This window comes from Sphaerodactylus townsendi, linkage group LG09 (assembly GCF_021028975.2).
Source record: "Sphaerodactylus townsendi isolate TG3544 linkage group LG09, MPM_Stown_v2.3, whole genome shotgun sequence".
NCBI lineage: Eukaryota > Metazoa > Chordata > Lepidosauria > Squamata > Sphaerodactylidae > Sphaerodactylus > Sphaerodactylus townsendi.
This window is the reverse complement of record NC_059433.1, coordinates 60,009,628-60,036,129: the sequence shown is the minus strand read 5'-3', so window position 1 is coordinate 60,036,129 and position 26,502 is coordinate 60,009,628. Positions and strand designations below refer to the sequence as shown.

The 26,502-nt window shown below is 39.3% G+C and overlaps 1 protein-coding gene across 2 annotated transcripts in view; it reads left to right on the top strand.

Annotated features, from left to right (window-relative positions):
- Window positions 1–26,502, top strand: part of ARFGEF1 (ADP ribosylation factor guanine nucleotide exchange factor 1) — a 107,471-nt gene that overhangs the window by 65,139 nt on the left and 15,830 nt on the right. The window contains exons 11-30 of one of the 2 annotated variants that reach the window (XM_048507364.1): window positions 1,224–1,323; window positions 1,706–1,845; window positions 1,956–2,064; window positions 2,485–2,686; window positions 4,015–4,126; window positions 5,954–6,159; window positions 6,240–6,324; window positions 9,429–9,600; window positions 11,322–11,473; window positions 12,683–12,811; window positions 17,903–18,061; window positions 18,375–18,525; window positions 21,153–21,243; window positions 21,628–21,668; window positions 21,760–21,929; window positions 22,514–22,665; window positions 22,789–22,961; window positions 23,222–23,382; window positions 24,280–24,410; window positions 26,020–26,149. In XM_048507364.1, the coding sequence (XP_048363321.1) occupies window positions 1,224–1,323; window positions 1,706–1,845; window positions 1,956–2,064; window positions 2,485–2,686; window positions 4,015–4,126; window positions 5,954–6,159; window positions 6,240–6,324; window positions 9,429–9,600; window positions 11,322–11,473; window positions 12,683–12,811; window positions 17,903–18,061; window positions 18,375–18,525; window positions 21,153–21,243; window positions 21,628–21,668; window positions 21,760–21,929; window positions 22,514–22,665; window positions 22,789–22,961; window positions 23,222–23,382; window positions 24,280–24,410; window positions 26,020–26,149 (2,766 nt within the window). Of the gene's footprint in view, window positions 1–1,223; window positions 1,327–1,705; window positions 1,846–1,955; window positions 2,065–2,484; window positions 2,687–4,014; window positions 4,127–5,953; window positions 6,160–6,239; window positions 6,325–9,428; window positions 9,601–11,321; window positions 11,474–12,682; window positions 12,812–17,902; window positions 18,062–18,374; window positions 18,526–21,152; window positions 21,244–21,627; window positions 21,669–21,759; window positions 21,930–22,513; window positions 22,666–22,788; window positions 22,962–23,221; window positions 23,383–24,279; window positions 24,411–26,019; window positions 26,150–26,502 lie in introns of both variants that reach the window. The other variant, XM_048507363.1, reaches the window with a different exon arrangement.

Sequence of the window (26,502 nt, the reverse complement as noted above, 5' to 3'; positions counted from 1 at the left end):
AATCAGCATGTTTGGTGTATTGTTGAAGGCTTTCATGGCCAGAATCATTGGGATGTTGTGGGTTTTCCGGGGTTGTATGGATGTGTTCCAGTAGTATTTTCTCCTGATGTTTTTCCAGGTTGTATCGCCATGCATAGCCATCTTGAAGATGCCAGACACAGATGCAGCCATAACGTCAGGAGAAAATACTACTGGAACATGGCCATATAACCTGGAAAACCCACAACATCCTAAACATGTTTGGTTTCCCACTTACCGAGGATTACCCAATGCATATAGATTCTGTCAGTATTATCTGTACGCCTCAGATTGCAGAATAACAGTTCATTGAATTCCCTGTGAAAATGTGAAGTCTGGGAATGGGCGGCCTAGAAGTCCTAAATAAATAAATAAAATGTGAGGTGGAACATAGTGGCTGCTGTCCAATCCTGATTCCCCTACAGTAGGCTTATAAGTTTGTAGATCTAGAGCAGTAAATTTAGTTCTTCTCCTCACTAATGACTGCTTCCCTCCACTGCATCACAAATTGTTTTGAAGTTCTTCAAGTTTAAAAAAGTCGTTTCCAGTGTGGTGATAGCAAAAGGAACTAAATTCTTGCTGGGTACACTGCCATTCACGCACATGTGAACTGTCACCTATTTCTGGAAATGAGTGTAACAATATTGTTAGTTGTGTGATTTAGCTGTAATGTACTACATCACTCCAAAATTATGCTTTCCTTTCTGCTGCTCAGAGACCAGTATGTTCATCCTTTTCTTGTGGGATTGCAAACATCCTGTTTATTTTGTTTTCGTTTGACTGTTTCCATCTCTGCTTAGCAGGACTTCCAAATGCAATTTAATAGAGTTGGTAGAATAGTAATTGGAGTAAATGTAATTACTGTTCAAGTCAGATTCAGTGACCTCCGTGTCTGCATATAATCATGAGCTACTCTATGAATCACTTCCCCTGAATTAGAATTTCACTGTACAGCCATTACACATGGTTGCCTGTGATTCTGATGAATAGAATAACAGATATTTTCATAACATCACACCTCTAAACTTGTAAAAGTGGTAAGTAAAATACACCAGCACTTAGAAATTCTCAGGGGGATATTATTAGTTTTCAAGAAAAGCTGTCTTGTCCTGTTATCTGTCTGCTGATATAATGAGGGACACTAGTATATAAAAAGTAAGAGCTTAGAAATAAATTAATTTCCCTGTTCATACAATCTTTTCTAGGTTTTCTTCAAAGAAATTTTTTTGTATATCTTGGAAACCTCCACTAGTTCTTTTGATCACAAATGGATGGTTATACAAACACTGACAAGGATATGCGCAGGTATTACTCCATTGGGCATACTTACATGCTTAAAAAGTGGGTCTAGGATCACTTGCCTGGTTAGTTTGCAAACTTTCTAATATGCCTCTGAAATACATTATTAATACAATATAATGTAAGGTAGAATGGCAAAAAAACTGAGTTGCAATTCAGAACTACCCCAGTTTGATTATAATCTCTGCCTTGCCTCCGTTATACGGCTTTAGGGAAACTTACTTTTTCTCAATTCCCATCTGCAATATGAGGTAACAGTCCTGACCTACCTTAAAGCATTGTTGTAAGGATTACAGCAAGATAATTCTGTGAAATGCTTTGAATGCTCAGAAGTGCTATAGAAACGCTAAGGCAAAAGCTCTTCATTGTATAATTTTGTCCTTAACAGATGCCCAAAGTGTAGTGGACATCTATGTAAACTATGATTGTGATTTAAATGCTGCAAATATATTTGAAAGACTAGTTAATGATCTATCCAAGATTGCTCAAGGGAGGGGCAGCCAAGAACTCGGTATGACCAATGTTCAGGTAGGAGCTATCACTTGTCCCATTAAGCTATCAATTATTTTTACAATGATAAATGCTATTCTACATGTTGAATATTGTCTCATTTTTTGAATGCATGTAACTTCCTGCAGGAGCTAAGTTTGAGAAAAAAAGGATTGGAATGCTTAGTATCTATACTGAAGTGCATGGTGGAATGGAGTAAGGATCAATATGTAAACCCCAACTCTCAGACAACTTTGGGTAAGCTGCTGTTTTGAAATTCTTGTTTCTACTTCAATTTTCTGTGCACTACAAACGTGGAGGGAGGGGACTGCAGCTGCATAGGCCAGCAACGGACCAATCGTGAGCTTTTAAGTTAGAGGCTGCTTTTGCCGTTAAATATGGCTCACGGCCTTCCCTCCAACGGCCACATGCCCAAGAGCAGACCGCCCATACCCCAGTTCCTTCTTCGTCACAAGAGTGGTTGGTCCTGTCAGGTTTTGCTGAGTGTTGTTATGATTCTCCGTGTTATATCAGTATGCATTTTTAATGTTTATTAAGTGCTGGAATATGGATTTAATAATTGAAAATTATAATCAAACACCAAAACACTATACCCATCCAGTAAATACATCAACCAACAAACAAGAAAGCAACTTTCCTTTTGTGCTCCCTGGGCAGGACAAGAAAAACCTGCAGAACAAGACAGCAGTGAAACCAAACACCCCGACTCAATTAATAGATATGGAAGCTTGAATTCCCTTGACTCCACAGCCTCTTCAGGAATTGGAAGCTACAGCACACAAATGTCTGGTACTGACAATCCAGAGCAATTTGAGGTCCTAAAGCAACAAAAAGAAATAATTGAACAAGGAATAGATTTGTAAGTTGATTAATTTCACTCATGAGATGAATTCTCAGAATGCAAAAGCTTCTTCTATTTATTTCTATATTTTTAATATAGAATGCCATAATTCCTGTAAGCTTGACTGCAGTTATTGACACCACTTCTATGGCACTGTGAAGGTTGCATTCAGTGTGGATATTCAGGAGTAAGCCCCACAGAGTTCAGTGAGATTTATTTTTTAGTAAATGTATATAGAATTTTAACCTCAGCCTAACAGTTGTGTTCCCCGCCCCCTCACCCCACCCTTGCCTTTTCTGGTCCTTTTTCTCATGGCGGAAAGCACGAGAACAGATTCAGATGCACAGAAATCACTTTGCTACAGTCCTTCCTGGAGTATCCGTGCAATCCTGAGTACAATTGAACCTTTCCAAGTAACTTGACTTCAGTGGATTTTGAAAGAATATTAGCAATCTTGCCCCTGAGACCATCTATGTCCATGGGCTGTATTAGATGTTGTAACTTAAGGCATCATTTTTAGAACGCCATCTGTAGTGTTCCTTTAAATGAAATTTGACTTGTCTAGTTCTAATTGATGAGGGAATGCTATATAAAGGAAGTTCACTGCCTGCAGGGTAAGAGACAGCTTCAGGAGCTCAAATCATTTGCAATTCATAGCCTTAAGGACGTAGCCTTTATCACTGAAGAATCACGCTCACAGCAGGTGGCTTTTCAACAGTTTAATGATATCAGTCACCCTGCCTGCCAATCATTCATTAGTATGAGATTCTGTAGGATAGTTGCCCTTAAGAGCTTGGGACTATATTGTGAAGTGTGCTGATGTTACTGTTGTTGGCAATAATACTGCTTATTCATCCTGAACTTACAGCCCTGACACATTCTTCCCATATTTAGCTATTGCTGGGAGTGAAATACAAGACAGAATTAGATGAAAAACCATGGCATATCTATTTCACAGTTGACAATGGACACAGATGTAGTAGAAACACGAATAAAGTTAATTCAGTAATCCTGCCAAAGGGAAGAAGCCCAGTAATACTAGGTGGGAATTTGGAAGGCTCTGGGCTGTGAAATTTTAATAAATATCAGAATAAGGAAATAATTATGAGAGTCAATACATCTTCCAGGGGTGAACATTTTATATTGAAAATATCCATTGAAGCATTGTATATTTATCCTACTCCCATCTCATGCAAACCCTTTCCCCACAAATGCATTTAAACATTTTAACAGGAAGGATATTTAAATGTATGGTCAGAGTATAAGTTGAAAGGCAGTAGCATGGAGGTAGGAGGATGCTAATATGTGATTTTCTGTACTTAATTAATGTAAGATTTAACCTGCAGATTTAATAAGAAACCAAAAAGAGGAATTCAGTACCTTCAAGAGCAAGGGATGCTTGGCACTACTCCAGAAGATATTGCCCAGTTCTTGCATCAAGAAGAAAGATTAGACTCGGTACTAAAACTGTTGATAATTTTTTTACTACTTGAATGTCTGTGTTTATTTTATTAATCTTATTAGAGCACCCACCCTGACTCAGACCAAAGGTCCATCTAGTTCAGTGTATTGTTTCCCACAGTGGCCATATAGATTTTCTCAGGAGTACAAGCAGAGCATGGAGGCTAGTGCCTCTCCCCATGGTGTTGACCCCCAGCATTGGTTTTCAGATGATAATATGTTTTTGTCTTCTCACGCAGTTTGGGGAGCTTTGAGAACTAGACTGATTATTGCCCTTATGCTTCCACTGTAATGTTGAGTGCAAAATAAGTGCTTATGGCTGTAATCCAGAGATTTCATTTAACCACCTCTAATGGCTTTATTAGGATTTGCAAACTTTTTGCTTTGACACACACACTTTTCTCACACTGATTTAGCAGCATGTTTTCATTACATAGTGACTTGGTACATGTAGCTTCAGTCTACTGTTTTAAGAACAGTCCTACTAGTAATATGGGATACCCACTTGTACATAGCTTAGTCCAGGGGTAGGGAACCTGCGGCTCTCCAGATGTTCAGGAACTACAATTCCCATCAGCCTCTGTCAGCAGGGGCTGATGGGAATTGTAGTTCCTGAACATCTGGAGAGCCGCAGGTTCCCTACCCCTGGCTTAGTCCCTTGCTGGGGTTATGAATAATAATTAATGAAATAATCCAATTTAAGTCATACTAAGCAATTCCTTACAAATAAAAGCTAGTTTCCTTACTCCTTAGTGCATAATCTATACTTGGATTTAAAATCAAGTTTATTGATGGGCAGCAGAACCGGGGGGAAGGGGGGACCTGCACTGTGGCCACAGTGCAGTGGAGCTACCTCCTAAATGGATAGATGCACCCCGGCCAGCCCCAGAACGCCAGTGAAATCAGACATCGGGGGGGGGGGGCGGAATGGAGCTGGGGGACCATTGGTCAGAGCAGCAGGCGGTCACCAGGGGGTTGGAGGAAGGGGGGAGACAGAGAGGGGAGGAGTTGGGAGGGATAGAATTAGGCAAAGGAGGCTGTAGGCTGGGCCTTCTCCCACTTGACTTCTAAGGACTGCAACAGTGGCTGGGGGGGGGGCGGAATCCTCAAGGGGCACCCATAACCCCTGCTGCTAAATGCCAGTAAACCATGGAAGTTCAACATCAGCAACCCCAGATGCAATGGCAGATATGGAGGGAGGACCATGCAGAAGTACACTACCTGCTGGTCTCAATCTCCCACCCCATGCCATAGATACAACCCCCAAAATCACCAGGCAACCGTGAACCATGAGGTGCCAAACCTTGCTATGCAGAGCCTGCTGGGGCACAAGGAGCCAGGACTGTGGAGGTGCAGGGGTTGCAGCAGGGTGTAAATGGTGACCTTGGTAGGAGTGCCCCTGCTGGTGAGACTGACCCCTCTGGACAGGTTGAGGTGGCACCAACGGTAGGGAGGGAAGATCAGACAGGGTGAGCAAAGACTCAAGGTGGCCAGAGGCTGTCTATGGTGGCCGAGAGAGACTCCAGCTAGCACTTTCACTGGGAGATGGACTCCAGCCACTCAAGATAACTCTCCAGGTGCTTTCAGTTGATGGCTTTCTAGTCCTTATGAAACTAAAGGCCGTTTGCCCTGTCATGTTTCTCACTGGAGCTAATAAATTTCCCTAGAAATCTCATATGATGGCCCTAGGCAGCAATCAACGCCAACAGGATTCTTTTGTTAAGAGTGAAAAATTTAATGTTTTGATCACTCTTCCTTGCCTGTATGTTAAGTGTGAGTGTTTAAATGGTCTGGAACTCACTGGTGCTTTTTTTTTTTATTTAGACTCAAGTTGGGGAGTTCCTGGGAGACAATGATAAATTTAACAAAGAAGTTATGTATGCCTACGTGGATCAACACGACTTTTCAGCAAAGGATTTTGTTTCAGCCCTACGCATGTTTTTGGAAGGGTTCCGTCTTCCAGGGGAGGCACAGAAAATTGATCGATTAATGGAGAAGTTTGCTGCTAGATATTTAGAGTGCAACCAAGGGTGAGCAACTTTCTCTAAGCTTTATGAATCTGGGAAATTTGTTAACAGCGAAAAGTTGATTATATTTTTTCTTGTTTCAGGCAAACTCTCTTTGCTAGTGCAGACACAGCATACGTTCTGGCTTATTCAATTATCATGTTGACAACAGACCTCCATAGCCCACAGGTACATCACTCAGAGCCTCCGACTGCCAGCTATTCTGTTGTGAAAAGCTTGAATTTTTGTGCTGTTTTAATGTAATTTGATGGATAGCGTTAAATCTTTTTCTTGTTTGTTTTAGTTGCCTTTTTGTTTAGATCACAAAAGGGTACTTCTAGAGTAGCATTAATGTTGCATTTTAGTCTTTTTTCCCCTCCTTATACTTCCAATTTTTACTTGGTCATTCATTTTCATGCCTCTTTGAATTGCAGGCTCACATTTTTTGTTGCTTTTTAAAGGGGTCCCCTAATAAACTTATTTATTTGTTTATTTACAAAATGTGTATAATGCCTTTCCACACAGTCAGAACCACTAAGATAGCTGGCAGTTAAGACAAAGCAATTCATCCATCAGTTCATAAAAATAATTAAAATAAAAAGTAAAATACACACTAAAACACATAAAATAGTAATTAAAATATAAGGCAGGGGAAAAGGATCATTGAGGGAATGCCAAACAAAACAAAAACATCTTCACCTGCTGGTAGAAGATAGTGCCAGAAGGGGACAGATAAATATTCCCAGAGAGACAGTTCCATATTTTTGGGGCCATGACTGAGAAGGCTCTCTCCTGAATTGCTACTCACATAATCTCAGAAGGTGGGAACACCCAAACGGGACCTCAGAAGATGACTGTAGCAGTTGCATAGGTTTTCATGGCAGTAGGTAGTCTTTCATTTATACCTCTACAAAGTCATATATTTATTCTTTTGATTTATTAGTCGCCCTCCCCCAAAGGGCTTTAAAGGTGAATGCCAACACCTTGATTTGGGCTCAGAAACAAATTGGAAGCCAGTGTAGATGTCCCAAGACTATAGTGATATGTATAACCCACTTCACTCAATATTCTGGCTGCAACATTCTGTAGCAAGGGAAGTTTCTGAGCCGTTTTTAATGGCAGCCTCACGTGGAGTGTATTGTAGTAGTCTAATCTAGATATTATCAGGGCATGAACCACAGTGGTCAGATCTTTTCAGCACAGGGAAGTCTACAACTGGCTGACCAATCAAAGCTGGTAAAAGGCACTCCTAGCTGCAGCTGCCATCTGATTTTGCAGTAGTAGGCTATGGTCCAAGAACACCCTCAGGTATGGATCTGTTCCTTCAAGGGGCATGCTACCATATTCATAAAAGGTGAAAGCTTAGATCCACTCACCAATAACACTTTGGTCGTTTCAGGATTAAGCTGCAGTTTATTAGCTTGCACCCAGTCCCAAATTGTGACCAGTTTTTCTACAGCCTCCCTGAACCAATGGAATAATGAGAGAGAGCTGAGTGTTATCGGTGACTGCCCAGCCGAAGTCTCTAGAAAACCTCACCAAACAGTTCCATATAGATGTTGAAAAGTGGGCAGAGTTGACCTTTGCGGGACCCCAGAGGACAAGAAGCTCAGCTCCAGCTCTCCAGAACCTTTGAAAACCTTCCTTGCAACTAGGACTGAAACTACTTCAAAACCGTATCTCCCAGTTCCAGCCCTAAAAGACATTGAAGATAGCATGACTGATCATACTGAAAACTGCTGAGAGGCTCAGAAGAATCAGTTGAGTTGCACTATTTCCATCCATCTTCTGGCACAGTCATCCTGGTAGTCATCATCTACTAGGATGACTAAGGCAGGCACAGGTCATCTACCAGGATGACTAAGGCAGCTGCAGTCCCATAATCTGGCCTGAAACCAAACTGGAAAAGCAATGAAAGGAAGAGAATACTGTGAGGCAGAGCAGCAGGCAAATTTAGACTGCAGAAAGTAGCAAAACTAACAAGATGCCTAGGTTTAGTTGGTGTACTGACTTGGGTTTACTGATTGAAGAAGAAAAGCTGATGATAAAAGAAAAAGTACACAGTAGTCGGTGGTCACTGAAGCGGCATGTGATGTCTGACAGGCCAATTTCTCAAGTATTTGCTACTTTAAGTTCAATGTAGATATTGTCAGATGGGGTATGGACCTCACCAGCTTCTCATGTGATTTTTCTAAAGTAGACTACACTTGAAAGTACAGGTCTGCATGCAGTCTAACACAATTTTTAATACTGTAATGCTCTTTCATTTAGCTGCATATAATCAGTCTCATTATGTTACTTTCCTTAGTGACTTGAATTACATTTAAGCAGACATTCATTCAGTTACTGATGACTATATTTTAACCTTTGTCTTTACCATCTTAGCTAGTTAAAAGGTGGGATGTATTTTGTCTGCTATTACTATTTTAATAGACAATGCTGAAAGAAGCTATAGTGGTTTAGAAGTTCAGTTCCATTTTTTCAAGGTTGCTTCTGTCATATGAATAATTCCTAATTATTATTATTCTGGATATATACTTTTGTTACCCACATATTTTGTACTGGTATCTAATTGACTGGGAAGGGAATTCATATGATGAGTCTCTCAATATTGTCAGACTGGTGGCATTTTAAAATCTAACCTTTCCTCATCCTTGGTTTTTCTTTTAGCCATCTTGCACAGTAGGAAATTTAGTAATATGAGACAATAAAATGTGATCAGTGAACACTCCTCCCCCCCAAAAAAATCTAAGGTCTGCTGAACGATTATATTAGTTACAATAGATACATTTCCCAACAGAATTGTGTAGAACACTTTTGGAAAGGAGAGGAACATTGTAAAATGCATTTATTCTTTGATTATTAGTGTTGGAGACATCTCTTTTAATGTTGTCAAGGCCACCTACAATCAAACTGGAGAAGTTTGGTAAAATATTGGTTGGCAGGCTAGTTTGAAGTTGTCTGTGTTGGTGATGAGTAAAGCGTTTCCCAGCTATCTTCTCTAAAGAACTGCCCTTGGCTACTTTGCAGGAGTTTCTGCGCTGCTGATGTCACTTCTATTGTATAGCCAATCCCATTTAGTTCAAAACAGGGAGCAAAGTTAAGTAGTAGTGGCAACTGATGAGCAGTATGACTGGAATTGTGGACTAGAATGCTCCCTAAGGCTAGATTCAGCTCCAGGTTATGTTTCTGACCCCTCCCCCTCCTTTGCCAGTGGACTCTGTACAGATCCTAGCAGCAGTATTAATGTTGCCTCCATAACTAATACTAAGCAGTTTTTCCTAATGTTCTAGGTAAAGAATAAAATGACAAAGGAACAATATATTAAGATGAATAGAGGCATCAATGATAGTAAGGATCTCCCTGAAGAATATCTATCCGCCATCTATAATGAAATAGCTGGGAAAAAGATCTCAATGAAGGAAACAAAAGAGTTAACAATACCCACAAAGACAAGTAAACAAAGTAAGTACCCATAGACTTGTTCCCTTACTTGTTGTGGATACTGACAGCTTTTCAAACTAAGTTGCTATGATCAGTTTTTTAAATTCTCAGTAATATACATGTACTACATGTACTCATCGAGCTACTTCTTGATGCAAGTTAAGAAATGACAGTAGCAGCAGATACATCACTGAAGAGTGCACTTGATTTTTTAAAACAGATGTCAGCTGTAGATGATTAGAATGTAGCATGCAGACTCCTTGCCTGTTGATTCAGGTGTCAAAATCTGCCACTTTTTAATTCGTACTCATATTGGAGTTGGGGCTGTTTTAGTTTCAGTCTTTAGTCATAAAAATACACGTCAGACACTTAGTTATTCCTCCTTTCCTCTGGTTGATAACATTCATGAAAACAGGGACATGCTTTGCTATTGTGAACATGGATGCAGTGTGATTTGGATAAAGAGTAGACGATTTCCATGAAAATTTGATTAAGGAAGAAGATGATTCCCTTGTTCCTGATCACAAGTATATATACCCAGTGGTGAGTCACATAGAGTCTGCTGGCAGTATCAAAGGGAGGTGAGACAGTGAGGCTTCCCTAACCTGCCTAGTCGTCCAGCTGCCATCTGGCTGTTCCCAACTCACTGAACTGTGTCCTGTAGTGACTGTTCTTCCTGGTCAGTTTGTCACCATAATATGAATTACAGAAGAGGCAGCACCTGGATATTTTTGTTTTTTCTGCCTTCCTTCTTTCCTGCCTGCTCCTTTTCTGTATTATATTATAGTTGATAATTTTGAATTGTAAACTGCCTTGAGTGCAGTGGTAGAAAGGCAGATATAAATATAGTAAATAAATTAACAAAGTTCGCTATAACTTATTCCCAGGCAAATGAATATGCAATTTATGGGTTCATGTCTTTTACCAGATTTTTTTTTGTGCTGTTGAGAATAATTCTTAATTTGTATTAATCAGATATCTATATGCTAGACTATAATGTGGTTGAAAAATATCTAAATTGTTTCCATGGTGAATAATTTAAACAACCAACCACTAAAAGTAAATTTCTTCCTCTTGTTGGTAACACAAATAGTTATTTAAATAGGAAATTGGACTGAAATGTAAAGAGTTTATTTATGCTATTTATAGTCTGCCTTTCTCACTGAAGTTAATACAGTTAGTAAAACGAAACATCTAATAAGCAATGTGATAAGGACTAGGATCATAGGAATCTGAAACAGACAGGTATTTGAAACACACATAAGGTTTAAGCATGCAGTAGAAATACAATGTACTGAGAACACAATAACCTATACAGCAATGTATAACTCTCATCATACACAGTAGTGAAGTCCACAGACCCCTTCCTTGAAATATTTCCCGAACCATTCCTTTGTAATACTAGCCCAATCACTTTTATATAAAATATTCTTCCGGAAAATTCTGTTCTACATAGCTTGTGGAGTGCTAGAAGTGTTAGTGCATTCCCAATCTCCTCAGGCAGAGTATTCCACAAAGTTGGGGCCATTGCAGAGAACCTTTATAGTTTATAGATCTTGTCCATTAACAGGTGATACCAGTAGATGGCCCTGCTCAGATGAGTGAAACTGTCGTGGTTTTACTAGTTTTAAAGGTTGCCCTGTGCACAGTATACAGTGCATATACAATGTGTTAGAACTGTTTTAGAAAGTTTTGTTCTTTGAGAAATGGTGACAATTTTAATAGGAAAAAATTGTTTCCAGGTGTAGCAAGTGAAAAGCAGAGACGACTTCTATATAATTTAGAAATGGAACAAATGGCTAAAACAGCTAAAGCACTGATGGAAGCTGTGAGCCATGTTCAAGCTCCTTTTACCAGCGCAACACACTTAGAGCATGTGAGACCCATGTTCAAGGTGAGTCTTCTTCAGTGAAGCTAAGAATATTCTTTCCTATCCTTACTATCACTTTACATGCAAGTTGGCTTAATAACTTGTATGTCTAATTCTAAACCTGCCCCCAGAGTGCAGATCAGAAAATCTATGTGGTATGACCAGGTACAGAAAGAGGACCCTGATATTTGAAGAATTCTTTACACTCCTGAAGGAATAGAAAACAAAATAGTTTTAAAATGCGGAGCTCTTGCATGATTAAATCATAAGATCTTGGCAGCCAATTTGGATTTCCCAAACCTAAGGTTAATTTGTTGGAGGCAGGGAGGAGTGTCCAGGCAGTCAAAAAAAGAAGGAACAGGAGGTTGGGAAGCAGAGTCAGAGTGAAAGGGTGAAATGGAGCAAAAGGAGAGAGATGAAGGTTGGATAGAGAGAAGAAAGCAGAGAAAGTCGAGAACATGCAGGTGTTATAAAGGGGAGAGAAAGTGAAGATAGCATGGGGAGGAAGACTGACTGGGAAATTAGATTCTCCCCCCGCCCCACCACCACCAAATGTCTTCATGACTCCCTTGCTTGTATTTTATGTTAAGAACAGGGGGGTTTTTGTTTTCTGAAACTGCCAATGTGTGGCCAACCTGAATTAATTAACTTTAAAATAAAGTTTGTGGCACACGTGAGTTTGTTTAGAATTATCTAACTGGGAAGAGCTTACTTTTCCATCAGTCATATTCTGTATTTCTTTGAATATTGTATGTCATCATGGATCAGTTGCAGGATGGTGTGTATTGCTGATGAACTAGAATATCATTGTTTGCACAACAGTGTAATGCAAATGTTTGATCTTGAAATGAATTTCATTTTTTTTATTCTGTGCATGATTTGCCTCATTTAGTGAAATGTCTGTTTGGAGATCCTTTTGCACACCATGATTGTGGCATTTCAAAAAAAAGTTTATTATTGTATTGCCTTGAGGTGATGTAGTTTGCTGTAACATCAGATGAATATAGTATTTGACCATTCGCAGAACAGTGACATTGTGTATGTGAATGTTCTTGAAACCACTTCCTACATGAAGAAGTACAAGCAAGATTCAGCTAGGATTTATGTATATTGAGGCAAATCTGTAAAGTCTCAAGCTCATAAAAATGGATACTCACATTTAGCTTGTTCTTTTCAGTTCACAGTTGCCTGTAATTAAATTTCATTCTTATTTTTATGGATTTTTTATTCTAGTTGGCATGGACACCATTTTTGGCTGCATTCAGCGTGGGCTTACAGGACTGTGATGACACAGAGGTTGCCTCTCTTTGCCTGGAAGGCATACGATGTGCAATCAGGATAGCTTGCATTTTTAACATCCAGGTAATACTGAGTGTTAAGTTCTATAAGAACAGAGAATGTTGTAAATGTCTTCAATTTATTGCACGATGATGCTTTATCAAATACATTGTGCAATTTACCAAAAAATGTGCTTGCTTCTAAAAAGCACCATGAAATTTCAAATGAGGTTGATTTGTTACACATGTGTACAAATTGTAAGCAAGTTTGTTTTCTGGCAAGTTGCTGGTGTTTTGTTTTTGGTAAAAGTATCTTCCTTATACTTGGTACAGCTGGAAAGTAGTGGTTTGTCAAAACTGAACTGTGAGAGCAGGTCTGTTAGCAATATGGGACGGAAGAAGTCTCCTTAGTGAAATCTGCATTGCATTGCATTGCATTACATCGGCTTCAAGGTTTCCAAGGCTGCAGGTTCCAAGAAGCATTCAGTGCTGATTATACTTCAGTGTTGGGTGCAAATATCTTCTCCCTTTCTGCAGGCTGCTTAATAGCAGGTCTCAAAACAGTGACCCAGAAATACCCTGCTGAATTCTGCCAGAGTAAGTAAACTGTAGGATTGCTTATATGTAATTAAAATTACAAACTTTCAGTATTTGTTTATAATTAGTAAAAAACATATGCCTTCACTATACAAATGCACATCTAGACCTCTCATCATTTGTATATTGAGCAGTTTAATACTAATTGCAATTTTTAAACACTTTGAAAAATTTCAATACATAAAAATCATTAGAACCTTACAGTTAAAACCTAAACGTATCATATTTTAGTAGTAAAATAATTAAAATTTATAGTAATGTTTTATATCTCAGTATAGCTATTTCAGACTAAACGTGACAATATATTATGTCATTGGTCCTGGCTAGCCCAACAGAGGTGTAGCGGGGCAAAATAGCACCCCCACGCCCTGTAATAGCTACGTTCCCCTGCACCCCACTTACCTGAGCCGGCGGCAATCCCGGGCAGCCTGGTGGAGTTGGGCTGAGGAGCGCCCTGGGGCATCCTGGCGGAGCTGGGGCCGGCTGAGGTAGGAGGGGGTAGGGGACAATTTTGCAACCCCCCCACAGGCGCCATCCTCTCTTCCCCTGCGCTAACTCGGACAAGCTGAGCCGGTGCAGGGGAGGCGTGGGGGGGGTGCAAAATCACCCACGGCACACCCTTCCCTACGCTGGCCCGGGAGCCAAGTTGGCATGGGGGAGGAGAGGTGTGGGGGCGCTTCCCCTCTTACGTGACAGGATGGTGTGCATCTGGGGACATGTGACCCCACATGTCCCTGTGGACAATCCACCCCTGTAGACTGATCTTGTCAGGTCATAGAAGCTAGACAAGGTCAGCGTAGGCTAGGGTTACCAGGTGAGACCTGAAGATCTCCGGAGTCACCTTCCCTTGATAAAATGACTGCTTTGGAGTGTGGACATTATGGCATTATATCCCATTGAGGTCCCCAAACCCCACCTTTCCAACACTCCACCCCCACATCTCCAGGCTGGCAGTTTTGGCACACACTATTCCTGCAAGCAATAATGCTTTAACATCAAGGATTTTATTTCCTGGTTCTGTATGTGTAGAGGTTGGCTGTACCTTTTTTTTAAAAATAAAATTTTATTGAAGTTAAAATAATTACATAATGTGTAAATATGTTACATTGAAAGGCAATAAAGAAACAAAAGAGAAAAGAAAAACAAAAAAAATAAAAATAAAAATCTTATTATTACATCTTTACTATAATCCAACACAGTTCCTAATTAAATTTACACAAAATGATTCTTATCTCTTTGAACACCAAATGACTTCGCAAGTGATCTCTGTTGCATTTATCTTCGTCCAGTACTTTACTGTTGTTATCTGTCATTCTAGATTGTAAAAGGAAAAGAAAGATCACATACTTATAACCTCTATCTATAAAAAATACGATACCGTATATACTGGCATATAAGACGACTGGGTGTATAAGACGACCCCCCCACTTTTCCAGTTAAAATTTCCAGAGTTTGGGATATATTCACCATATAAGAGTACCCGGCGTATAAGACAACCCCAGACTTTACAGATGATTTCCCAGGGTTCAAAAGTAGTCTTATACTCCAGTATATACAGTAATATCTTTCCTTATCCTACCTTTCTCTTAATTTCTTATAGTTTTCATCTATATATATCTTAATACAATATATTATATATATTTATATTTATTTCTCTATTTATTCTTTCCCTCCAAAAACAAAAAATACGGTTGCCAAATTTCGTTACATTTTTCCGGGTTGTCTCTCAGAATCCATGTTAATTTATCACAATTCATTATTTCATAAATCCTTTTTTCCCATTTCACATATTTCATAGGTATGGTGTTTTTCCAGTTTTGAGTTATTTCTAGTCTTGCCGCCGTTATTAAACAAAGAAAGAGTGACATTTTTAAAAAATTATTTTATTGTTTGTAGGTTGGCTGTACCTTTTGACTGTTCAAGTTCAGTCTGTTATTTTGTAAATTTTAGGTCTCAGTCCTGGCATTTTAGAAAAGATTCCGTAACTGATCTTTGGTGAACCTTGGTTCACTTTATCATTGCTTGATGCAAATGTTTTTGTTGTAGAAGGACACATGCACTTTGCAAAATCAGATACTTGGAGTTATTTGCGTAAAACTTCCGTAGGACTTGTCACAATCAATAATTGCAATTTATCCTGTGAACTTTCATAGTTGGCCTTTAATGTATAACTTTCTTAGAATAGAGTTACTGTTGTTTCCGTAGCATATGTCCTTTGCAAACAGAAATGGAAAGGTGCAAAGATAAAAATACAAATCTATTTAAATAATTTATCTAGGAATTTTGGTTCTAGAAGGAGCCAAGTGTCTGCCCTCACTGCTTTTTAAACTTTGAATTGTAGCCACATAGGGCCTAGTTTGGATCAGGGACTTGGGGGAGAGCGGTTTATCCCTTTCCCCACATCATTTTTGCAATCTGAATTGCTTCCCAGAGGGCTAATATATGTCACACTGATGTGTGTCTGTGGGGGGTGATATAAGTGCCAGTATTATTCCCATAATTTTTTTCTACACTGTGAAGGAGCACTCCTAGTGGGATGATCACATTGTAAAAACAATGTGGTGCAAAAGAGATAAATCCTAATCCAAACTGGGGTCCTGCATGACTGCAATTTAAAGAATAGATCTGCTCACAGATCCCATGTTGTCATATCTACTTGAGTTCAAAATCTTTGAATATATACCATTTCTGACACTTCCTAAGATGTAGATTCACACCTCACTGCATTCATACCTGCTTTCTGAAATAGAACTATGAAATAGCACACCTAAACACAGACATCGTTTGTTGAGGTGGTGAAGTCCAATTCTACCTAGTTGCTTTGAAGAACAGCCTTCTGTTTCTTGTGCAGTAGGAACCACCTTTCACCCAGGATTATTGCAGCCATTTGTAAGGTAGGAGCAGTCTAACCCCTCCTGCCTTTTACAAGGCCTAGCTGCTTACTTCAGCACTCTTGCTGGGTGACTGCCAGGGCATCACTTTGCTACTTTAATTGATATTTAGAGCACTTACAAAAAGGAGGGATACAAATCAACTCCCAGGCATCACTCAGAAATGCATAATAATGTTTTGGAAAAGCACTTGAAGGAATGTTTTCAGAATTATATTGAGATTCTCCACCCCCAGTTTGTATCTAAGAAGATAGTAGAGGGAGGAGTTGGGAAATTTTGTGTTGGAATGATATGATTGGATGTGGTGGGGTGGGAGGAGGCTGAGGACAGTGTAGCATGAGAGGATTCTTGGAAGGATAGGGGAGCAGATCTGGAGGATTTGGTGATATTTGGAGTAGGGTTGCCAACTTCGGGTTGGAAAATTCCTGGAAATTTGGGGATGGAGCTTAAGGAGGGGAGAGACCTTAATGCCATAGAAATCATCCACTATAGCAGCCATTTTCTCTAGATCTCTGTAATCTGAAGATTGGAGGAACATTACCTTTTTATTGAGGATTTTAATCTTATGTTTCTGTGAACATATTTTTGGGGTGGGGTGTGTGTATACACACAGAGATGGATGGAAGGAAACACAGAGCAGAGACGTCTCATTACAGCTCTCCACTGTTGAAATGTTTGTTTTAACGCCATCAAGAAAGAGACTGTGCATATTTGGTTATGTTATTATGCTCACTGCCTCACGGCATAAAGTGAAGGTACTATATAAAAAATAATGGCAGTACTCTGAGGAACTCCAGTAAAGTTAAAATGTGATGTTCTACCCAAGGTTAAGAGATCAGGAGTGGGGCAAGGGAATCACGTACTTTCTCCCTCTTTGTGTGCAGTTTTTCTTTCTTTCTCCAGGTGGGTTAAAAACTATCATTAATTGGGTTAAAAACTATTGTTAATTGTTATATTCACACTTATTTTGAATCTGGTTCATTGCAAAGTAGCATCAAATCCTGGTACAGATGTTAAGAATCTGTTTTCCCCTTGGCTAGTGTTAACCAAGCCAGTGCACACACAATCCTTAAGACTGTCAAAATTTGGGCGCAAGAGGAGAGTGGCTGGAGGGAGATGTGCAGGTTAGAGGTTAGGAGTGTTGTAACTGCCCCAGGACAAAGATGGGGAATGCAGAAGAGAAGCCATTCCCTGTGTAAAGGGAAATAGAGAGAGAGCCTGCCACGGTCACAGAGGCACAGGGCCCGAGGGAGGAAGTGGAACTGGAGAGGGAAGTCAAAGGAGATCTGGAGAATGAAGACAGAATAGAGATCTTTAAGTCTGTCAGAGACAAAGCAGCTGACCACTTCAGCCAGGGTAGTTTCAGTGCGTATGGGGAATGGAACTCGGAGTATAGCAAGTCAGGAGCAGGAGAGAACATTGAAACAGCAGGAATAAACATCATGTTCAGAGGTTTAGGCACTGTCAGTAGACAGGAGGTATCAAAGGGGCAGGGATCAATGGAAGGAGGTCTTCTTGGAGAATGCTTGAATAAGGCCACAGCTGTTCTCAGTGTTTTTGCATACTGGTTTTATTGTTCAGTTTACTTCCCTCTCACTACAGTACCATGGTAAAAAGGTATTGTAATTTCAAATGGGCACACAAATCAAGTATTTTACAGATTAAAATTACTTTTTGTCTACTTGCAGCTCGAACGAGATGCGTATGTCCAAGCACTAGCAAGATTTACTTTGCTCACTGTGAGTTCTGGCATAACGGAAATGAAACAGAAGAACATTGACACAATAAAAACACTCATTACAGTGGCTCACACGGATGGAAATTACTTGGGAAATTCCTGGCATGAGGTAGATGATTTTTTAAATTATTTAAAAAAAACAATTAAATTTGCATTGACATCTTTTTTTATGCTTTGGTGTATGTTCCCAGTAAATATATTTGTATATAATAAATTGTCAACAATATATTGTAATATTAATCTTCAACTTTTAAGAATGTACATATTAACAGTGCCTTTACATATAATGGACTCAGTAAATTTTGGTGGTGTGAGAATCATGCAGGTATCTGCTGCTAGGTATGGATAGAAGTTACTTTTAAAATGTTTTGTTTGTGATGTGTATCATTAATGTATTTAGTACTATTTTGTTTTTATTGAAGATTTTGAAATGCATCAGTCAGCTTGAACTGGCACAGTTAATAGGTACTGGAGTAAAACCACGTTATATCTCTGGGACTATGAGAGGCCGTGAAGGTTCCTTTTCAGGAACAAAGGATCAGGGAACAGATGAATTTGCAAGTTTGGGGCTAGGTAAGTATTCTAAGTATGAAGTACTTTATGGCAAATTTATTTAAGGCAGCATCTTCAACTTTTTAAGACCAAAAATGTTTCTTAAAGTCAAAATAGAAAATAGTTATTGTGCCCCTTGTATACCCCAATTCAGTTGGCCATTAATCCAGCTTTTATTCTTGAGCAGCCAGTAAAATAATTTAAAGACTTATGTGCCTGTCTTGGTTTTGACTTGTCAGTGACCTTCCAATGGAACAGAGATGAAATTATGAAATAAGTTTTTAAAAATCTCTGAAATCCATGGGTTCTGTTAATCACTCAATACTGGCATTTAAATGAACACTTTGTGCTTTCAAGAAATGTTAATGATTTAATTCCCATGTACTATTTTGGAATACTGCTTCTTTCTTACTGTGTGTAGGTTCTGCATAGTGGAGAGAGCAGCAGTTACATTCTCCACCATTAGTTTTGCTTAAAAAGCTATATTGGGGGTGGAGGGAAGCAACTCCTACACTAATCCTCCCCATCACAATTCCAAAATAATTCCATAGTTAGCCCCACACAGTGGCTCCAATACCCCATGACTGTTTGGTAGCTGGTACTATCACAAATGTACTGTGTACACAAATGTACACATTGTAGGAAGTAAGAGAGATGCAGATAGTGGCACTTGGGGGTTATATGAGAATTTGTGCAAAATGCCAGTGACTTCAGTTCAGCGTCATAAAGATGTTTCCTATGATACAGAATAATGTGTAGGCTTGGATGGGGTAGCTGGACTGTTGCCTACTTCCCCCTTCTAAACTAACTTATTCTTAGAAGATGAGGAGAATTGGAACCATATACTGGAGTTTCTTTCAGCTACCAAACCTGGCAAGCACTCCCATCAGTGTTTGTCAAATGCTCATGTTCCTCATTGTATCTTCAGTGCAGTACCACATAGAACTGCGCAGGCACAGACCAGCCATAGAGAATTGACCAGAACGCTTCTAGAAGCTTTCAAATGCTTGGAGCACTCTCCCCCCTCTCCTCTGGACCCAAGAGCGGACTGGTTTCCCATCTATACAATCATGTGAAAGGAGGTGGGAGAGTGTTCCTCCCTCAGGTCTCTCTTTGTCATCATGGAGAGAGGATCTTCTTCTCTGACCGCTTCAGTTTACCTCAGAATTTTTCTTTCTAAATGTGGCACTAAGATGGCTTAGAATGATGAGCATGAAGAATGCCTCTTCTATCTTGGTGAGACAAGTATCTCTGATACGTGTCCTTCTTGCTGTCTTTTACGGGTTTGGGTTCTATGCAGTTGCGCTGTTACCTGAAATAGTGGAAGTCTGTCCCTTTTAGAGTTGGGGAATTAGTGAGAGAAGACATTTGGCTTAGCGAACAGTTGGGCAAGCTTGGAATCTTAGTTGCCAACTTTTACGGAGAGTTGCATAAGCAAGAAATCCACAGGACAGCAAATTAAGTTTAACAATGTCATTTAAGCAAAATAATAAAAGGACAAGCACACAATAATCAAATCAGCAGAACATGCACATAGTCCTAGGTTGTAAGCAGTGTTGAGGGAATAGGTTTGATGATAGGTGGAGAGAATTGGGAAATTTTTAGAGGTAATACTGTACCAGATCCTGAAGTGGCTTTGGGTCCTAGAAACAGAGTCCAGGGCCTGCTTGTGCTCCAAGGAGGCAGGGGGGAAAGCAGATGGCTTGCAGCGCAACTGAACTATAGGCTTGCTCAGAAGTATTGGGTGCTGGGTGTTGGGCTAATTTATAGGGAAGGGCTAATTTATAGGGAAGATTGGGCCTTCTGGTGATGCAAAGAGACCCTTAATCTCCCAAGGCAAAGGGAAGCCTTTCCTTTCCTGGGAAAGACAAGAGAGAAGTGATGGGTGTAATGCTTAGAAATAATGCTTGGGCACTTGTCATTAATGGGCTGAGACAGGGAGTGCTTGAAAGAGGAAAATAAGCTAATTGTATTACAGCTATAAGACAATGGAAAATGTAAACAAGGTGGTCTTGAGAGAGAACTTAGTAAAACAAAAGAAATTTAAAATTAGCCTGTACTGGCAGGAACGCTTGGAGCAATCACAGCAAGTTCTTTACCTTAGCGAGACAGATAGTCCAGGGCTGGAGGTGGGAAGCAGAGTTCCACAGCAGAAGTACTGTATTTGCTATAATCCCTTTAGGAAGGGAACAGCAGGCTATTTTGCAAGGCAAGCGTGGGCGAAGGCATGACCAGACAAGATTTTCTGTCCTTGTGGGTACACTAGCCAATGCAGAGAATGGGCTCCCCATCTTGGCACTGCACTACTAGACACCCCGAGGGTTAGCAGGGAGGGTAGAGCTGGAAAACAGGGCTTCCCCAACCTTCCTGGGTCAGTCTGCTAACAGCATCGCACCCTGGCATAATTGCTACGTTGCTATGCCGGCTGAGTGGGCACCAGCGTCAGCACAACCCCGTAGTGCTTCCAAGACTCCATTCATCCCCCCTCCCCCAAAGATTGCATTGTACAAGTATTATCACAATTGACTTTACTTTGTTAATGGTAACAAATTTAGTTGTTTGAAAAGTCACACAGTAATGCTTTTTTCTTCTTTCCCCCGATCCTACTTTTTTCCCCTTTTTCTTTTTTGACATGATGTTTCTGGTAGTTGGAGGAAATGTTGATTGGAAGCAAATAGCAAGTATTCAAGAATCCATTGGAGAAACCAGTTCTCAGAGTGTTGTTGTTGCTGTAGACAGGTAACGTGCTGCATTTGTATTTCTATTAATATATTCTTGTGATGCATACGTAACATTTAATGATGCTTCTGTGACATTGGAAAGGACAATGAGCATATGTTATTTATTTAACAGATCATATATTTGCAAACTTTATCATACTGTTCAGTTTAGGAATGTTTATTGATCTGTTCCTTAGACATGTAGATTGTGTGTCACTGATAAAATAAACATTTTTCCATTTATTTTTCCCATCTTCTACATTCTTTATCCTATACTCCCTGAGTCAGTTTCCATTTTTCTTCTTGAGCATTCAGTGATGGAAATTTTAAAAAATCTAAATATATTGAAGGAAATTTCACACATCGTATATTTATACAATTAATCGTAATTTCTTCCTTTCAGAATATTTACAGGATCTACAAGGCTCGATGGAAATGCTATTGGTAAGTTTTGTTTACCAGTCAGTTCATTTAAGAAGTGGACTAAAACTTTTGAAAAGAATACTAAGTGAATTCTCTGTGGCTTTATAAACAGTGGATTTTGTTCGGTGGCTTTGTGCTGTGTCGATGGATGAACTGCTGTCTGCGACTCATCCTCGGATGTTTAGCTTGCAGAAGATAGTAGAGATTTCCTATTATAACATGGGGCGGATAAGGCTGCAGTGGTCTAGAATCTGGGAAGTTATTGGAGATCATTTCAATAAGGTATGTTTAAGTATAATTGTAGCAAGTTATTCTTTTAAATATGTTTGTTTGGATGTGATACAAATGTCTGTTTCTGTATTTATGGATAGTAACAACAACAAAATAAAATGTTGCGATTAAACAAAATCTCAACAAATTGTGGTGGGGGGTACAATATTTGAACTGGCAGAACAAACTCCATTGGCATGTCATGTGCAAATAGTGTTATTGTCAGCGGAATAATTTTTCTTTCCAATTTTTATTTGCTTTTAATTTTACCGTTTTAACCATTGAAGGTAGTTCAAATTAATTTCCTATTCATTTTTAGAAAGCACAAATATTTTGAAGCAGTTAACTAAATGTGCAGTCCTGAGTATAATTATGTCCTTGACTTCAGTAGACTAAGAAGGATGTGACTCTGTTTAGGATTGCACTGTAAACTACTTATTTGGAGCTAGGCAGTGAGAAATGTTTTTAGAAGTGTCTGACCATTCCAATGTGTTTGGGTCAGTTTTCTAGTATTTTTACCAAACTGTTCTTTAAAACTGTATACAGTTCTATTTATACTCCATATCATATATATATATTTTATTTGGAATTGCTAGGTTGGCTGCAATCCCAATGAAGATGTAGCTATTTTCGCAGTAGACTCTCTAAGGCAGTTATCAATGAAGTTCTTAGAAAAAGGGGAACTGGCAAATTTCCGCTTCCAGAAGGATTTCCTAAGGCCGTTCGAACACATTATGAAAAGAAACAGGTAAAATGTCTAATAAATTTAACTGCTTCGAATAACTCTCACTAAATTGCATGGAATTAATTTTTTAAAGTATGAATTTTAGACATTGCTTTTGATGGCCCTGTACTGTTGTTTATGTTGTAGGTCTCCAACGATTCGTGATATGGTTGTACGTTGCATAGCCCAGATGGTAAATTCCCAGGCAGCAAATATCCGGTCTGGTTGGAAGAATATCTTTTCAGTGTTTCATTTGGCTGCATCAGACCAAGATGAAAGTATAGTGGAACTTGCTTTTCAAACTACAGGCCACATTGTCAGTGAGTACTGATATGTACTGAAATGTAATTTTGCAGAATACCACCAAGAAGCATAATATGTCCTTACTGCTGTTGTTGTGTTACTAACTGGCTTCAGAATTGAGTGGTATTTCTATTGTATCTGTGTTTAAAGAAATGTAGGTTCTACGCATGTTGCTTTACTATACCTTAAAATTAATTTGAAATGTCTTAAGAATTTTCCTACTGCAACTTTAGAAGAAACTTTTTTCTCTACGTATCCTTTCTTTTTTTTTTTACAGCAAACGTGTTTGAGAAACACTTCCCAGCAACCATAGATTCTTTCCAGGATGCAGTAAAATGCTTGTCAGAGTTTGCGTGCAATGCAGCTTTTCCAGACACAAGCATGGAAGCAATTCGCCTCATTCGCCATTGTGCAAAATACGTATCAGAAAGGCCTCAGGTATTATTGATAGAATAATTTAGAACAATTTCATTATTGAGACAGTTAACATTCTGATGAAAATTAGATTCAGCAAAAGCTGGCATATTCTTGAAAGCAGGCATGAACCAGCAGCAGCCATTGTGAAAGGTTATGGCTAATTTTTTTTTACTGGAAATTTAGACATCTTAAGGGCTTTTAAAGGGTGCTTGTAAACCAAACATATTTTATGTAGAGGTTAAAGGCAAATATTTATTAAAAATCACTTTATAATTTGTCCTGGTGCTTTAAAATAATTTTAGTGGCCTTACAAATACAATGTGAAAATATTTTTGCTTGCAGTATAATAAAGGCAGCATTTCATTTTCTTGACTTCATTCTCTGTCCCCCAAAGATATTGCAGAGTGGGGTGGGAGGAGGAAACTTGTATTCATGGCATGTGTATGATGCTTCTGCACTGCACATCTACATGCAGATGTACATCATTGAACATAATCTGCTTTAAAAGATCCAGTGGATTTATTGGTGAAATAGGGGAACTGATTCCCAGATCTCCTTTCCTTCCTGCTCTCAAGAATAATGGCACTGACCAAAGCAGGGATGTAGCTGCAATGGGGACATCCAGGGTGGCTTGCCCTGGGTGCCACCATTGCAATCATGAGGAGGGGGGGCGCAGGAGGGCAGTTTATGCCCCGGGCACAGTTCCCCCTCCCTTCATCACTAGACCAAAGCCCTTATTCATCAGAATAAATTGTACTCACAGGAGTAGATTCATGTTTCCCTGCACAAGGTTTATCTGACAATATTTCACAGAAAAATAGATTTATCTAATATCTTGTAGTTTTATGTAGCTAAAATTAACTCTTTCAGAATAGAAAGTTGAGTTTCTACTATTTAATCTTTTGTTTGTTTTGGTAGACTTTTAAGGAATATACAAGTGATGATATGAATGTAGCACCTGAAGACAGAGTGTGGGTGAGAGGATGGTTTCCAATTCTCTTTGAGTTATCCTGTATCATCAATAGATGCAAATTAGATGTAAGAACCAGGTAACAATCCATATTTGTAATTCAGATTTTTAAAGCATTTTGTTTCTGTTTATAGGCTTTTCAAGAATTGCATGCTTTTCCTAAACTTGAAAGGAATGATAAGCCCTGCTCATTCAAACTTGAATAGACTGATTTTTCACTGTTCTGAAAGGATGGAGATTGCATTAGCAATTGCAAAAAAAATTATGTGTTTTATATGGGGTACATGTTTCACGCATCTCACCATTCTTTACATACCCATCAGTTTGGATAAATAAGTGAGCTGGTATTTAGAAAAGACTTTCTAATGTTCCAGGCTTCATAGCTTGCACTTCCAGGTTGCCTTTCAGCACAAGATAACAGCATACATATATTCCATTTTAACTATCTCTATTGTTAAACAACTCGGACCCCTGTCTTTGTGAAGAGATCGCCAATTTCATTGCAGAGATAGTTGAGAGTTCCCAGTAGAACGTATTTGTTGTGCTCCCCGTGGGGCCTTTTATCTATCATGTATTCATGCAATTGTTCCCGATTTATGTAACTCTTTCTGACTATGCCAGGGGTAGGGAACCTGCGGCTCTCCAGATGTTCAGGAACTACAATTCAGTTCCTGAACATCTGGAGAGCCGCAGGTTCCCTACCCCTGGACTATGCCAATAAAGGCTTATGTACATGTATATATACATTTTAACTAAATTCTAATTGGTCCCAGGCCCTCCGGGGAATGGGGGGCAATGTCTGTAGCTTCTTGCCATGCTGACTGGTGGCAGATTGTTAACGGCATGGGGGGGATGTCCACTGTGGAGGTACTGTCTTCTCCCTACCTCCCTGGCTGTTATGGACCTTCTTTTGACACACACACCCAAATTGGGCTAAGTCTGGCCTAGCCAGGTGTGGGGCTCCAGGCTGGCTGACCTCAGTGGGAAGAGTTTCTCCCTCCACATATCTGGCTCGGGTATTGGCCACTGCACCTCTGAGCCAGCCTCATTCTGTTTCATGGCAGGTTGTCTGTGTCATTGCATGTCTGGGTGCTGCAGGTGGGTTCTTCACTGGTTTTCTGCCTTCCCTCCACAGCTCTGAGACTGCAAATGAAACTTCATTGCTTTAAAAAGAGCAATGTCTGATCATTTTATTTTGTTTCCAATTTATATTTTAGTAGCGCTAACGTTTGGCAAACCAGTTTTATTTTGTAAACTACATTTTAGCTGCTACAGGTTGGATTCTGTGCCTTCTCTCTGGGGGCTGAGACTCCACTGATGAAAGTGTCAGGAAGAGCAGTTTCAACTGCTTATACCTCCTCACTACAACAAAGTGGAATAATCTTTTTGTTGCTCCCAACTGTCGGGGGGAGGGGAGCAGAGAAGAGATCAGTAAAGAGCAATCTCCACCAATATCTTTTACTGGTACTAGGTAGGGTCATAACCAATGAATTGCAAGGCTTTCTTGTAAACTTTACAAAGATAATACAGGAAGAGTGTTATACAAACTTAACCCTATTCAGTATGACATTCATTTTTATTATTTTCAGGGTGGTTTTTCATTTAAAAAAATAGGCTTTCAAAATAATGTTAAGAGTTTAGTGTGTCAATTTTTTAAATTTCATTTTGCCATTTACTTTTTATTCTAGAGGCTTAACAGTAATGTTTGAAATAATGAAAACGTATGGTCATACTTACGAAAAGCATTGGTGGCAGGATTTGTTTCGAATTGTCTTCCGGATATTTGATAACATGAAATTGCCTGAACAGCAAACAGAGGTAAGCATGGCTTACAACTTTGAGGTAAATTAATTCATTATTAGTGATATAGCTGAAATCAAAGGATGGCCTTTTTAGAGTGCTTTATCTGCATTTGTATTGGAATTATGGTTATAGGATGTGTGTGAGTTGTTTTTGGTATCTATTAGAGAGTGTATTTGCAGTGCCCTCTGCATATTTTAATGCTGAAGACTTTTACATTCAAAATTGACCTCTGTGAACTTTGATTTGGTGTAGCACTTGAATTAATAGAACTATTCTGGAGCAGAGGAGTGTGAGTGAAGCAGAAGTGTTTTATAAAAGCATGTAAACAGAAATATTTTATGAAAGCATATAAGTAAGCACCAATATAA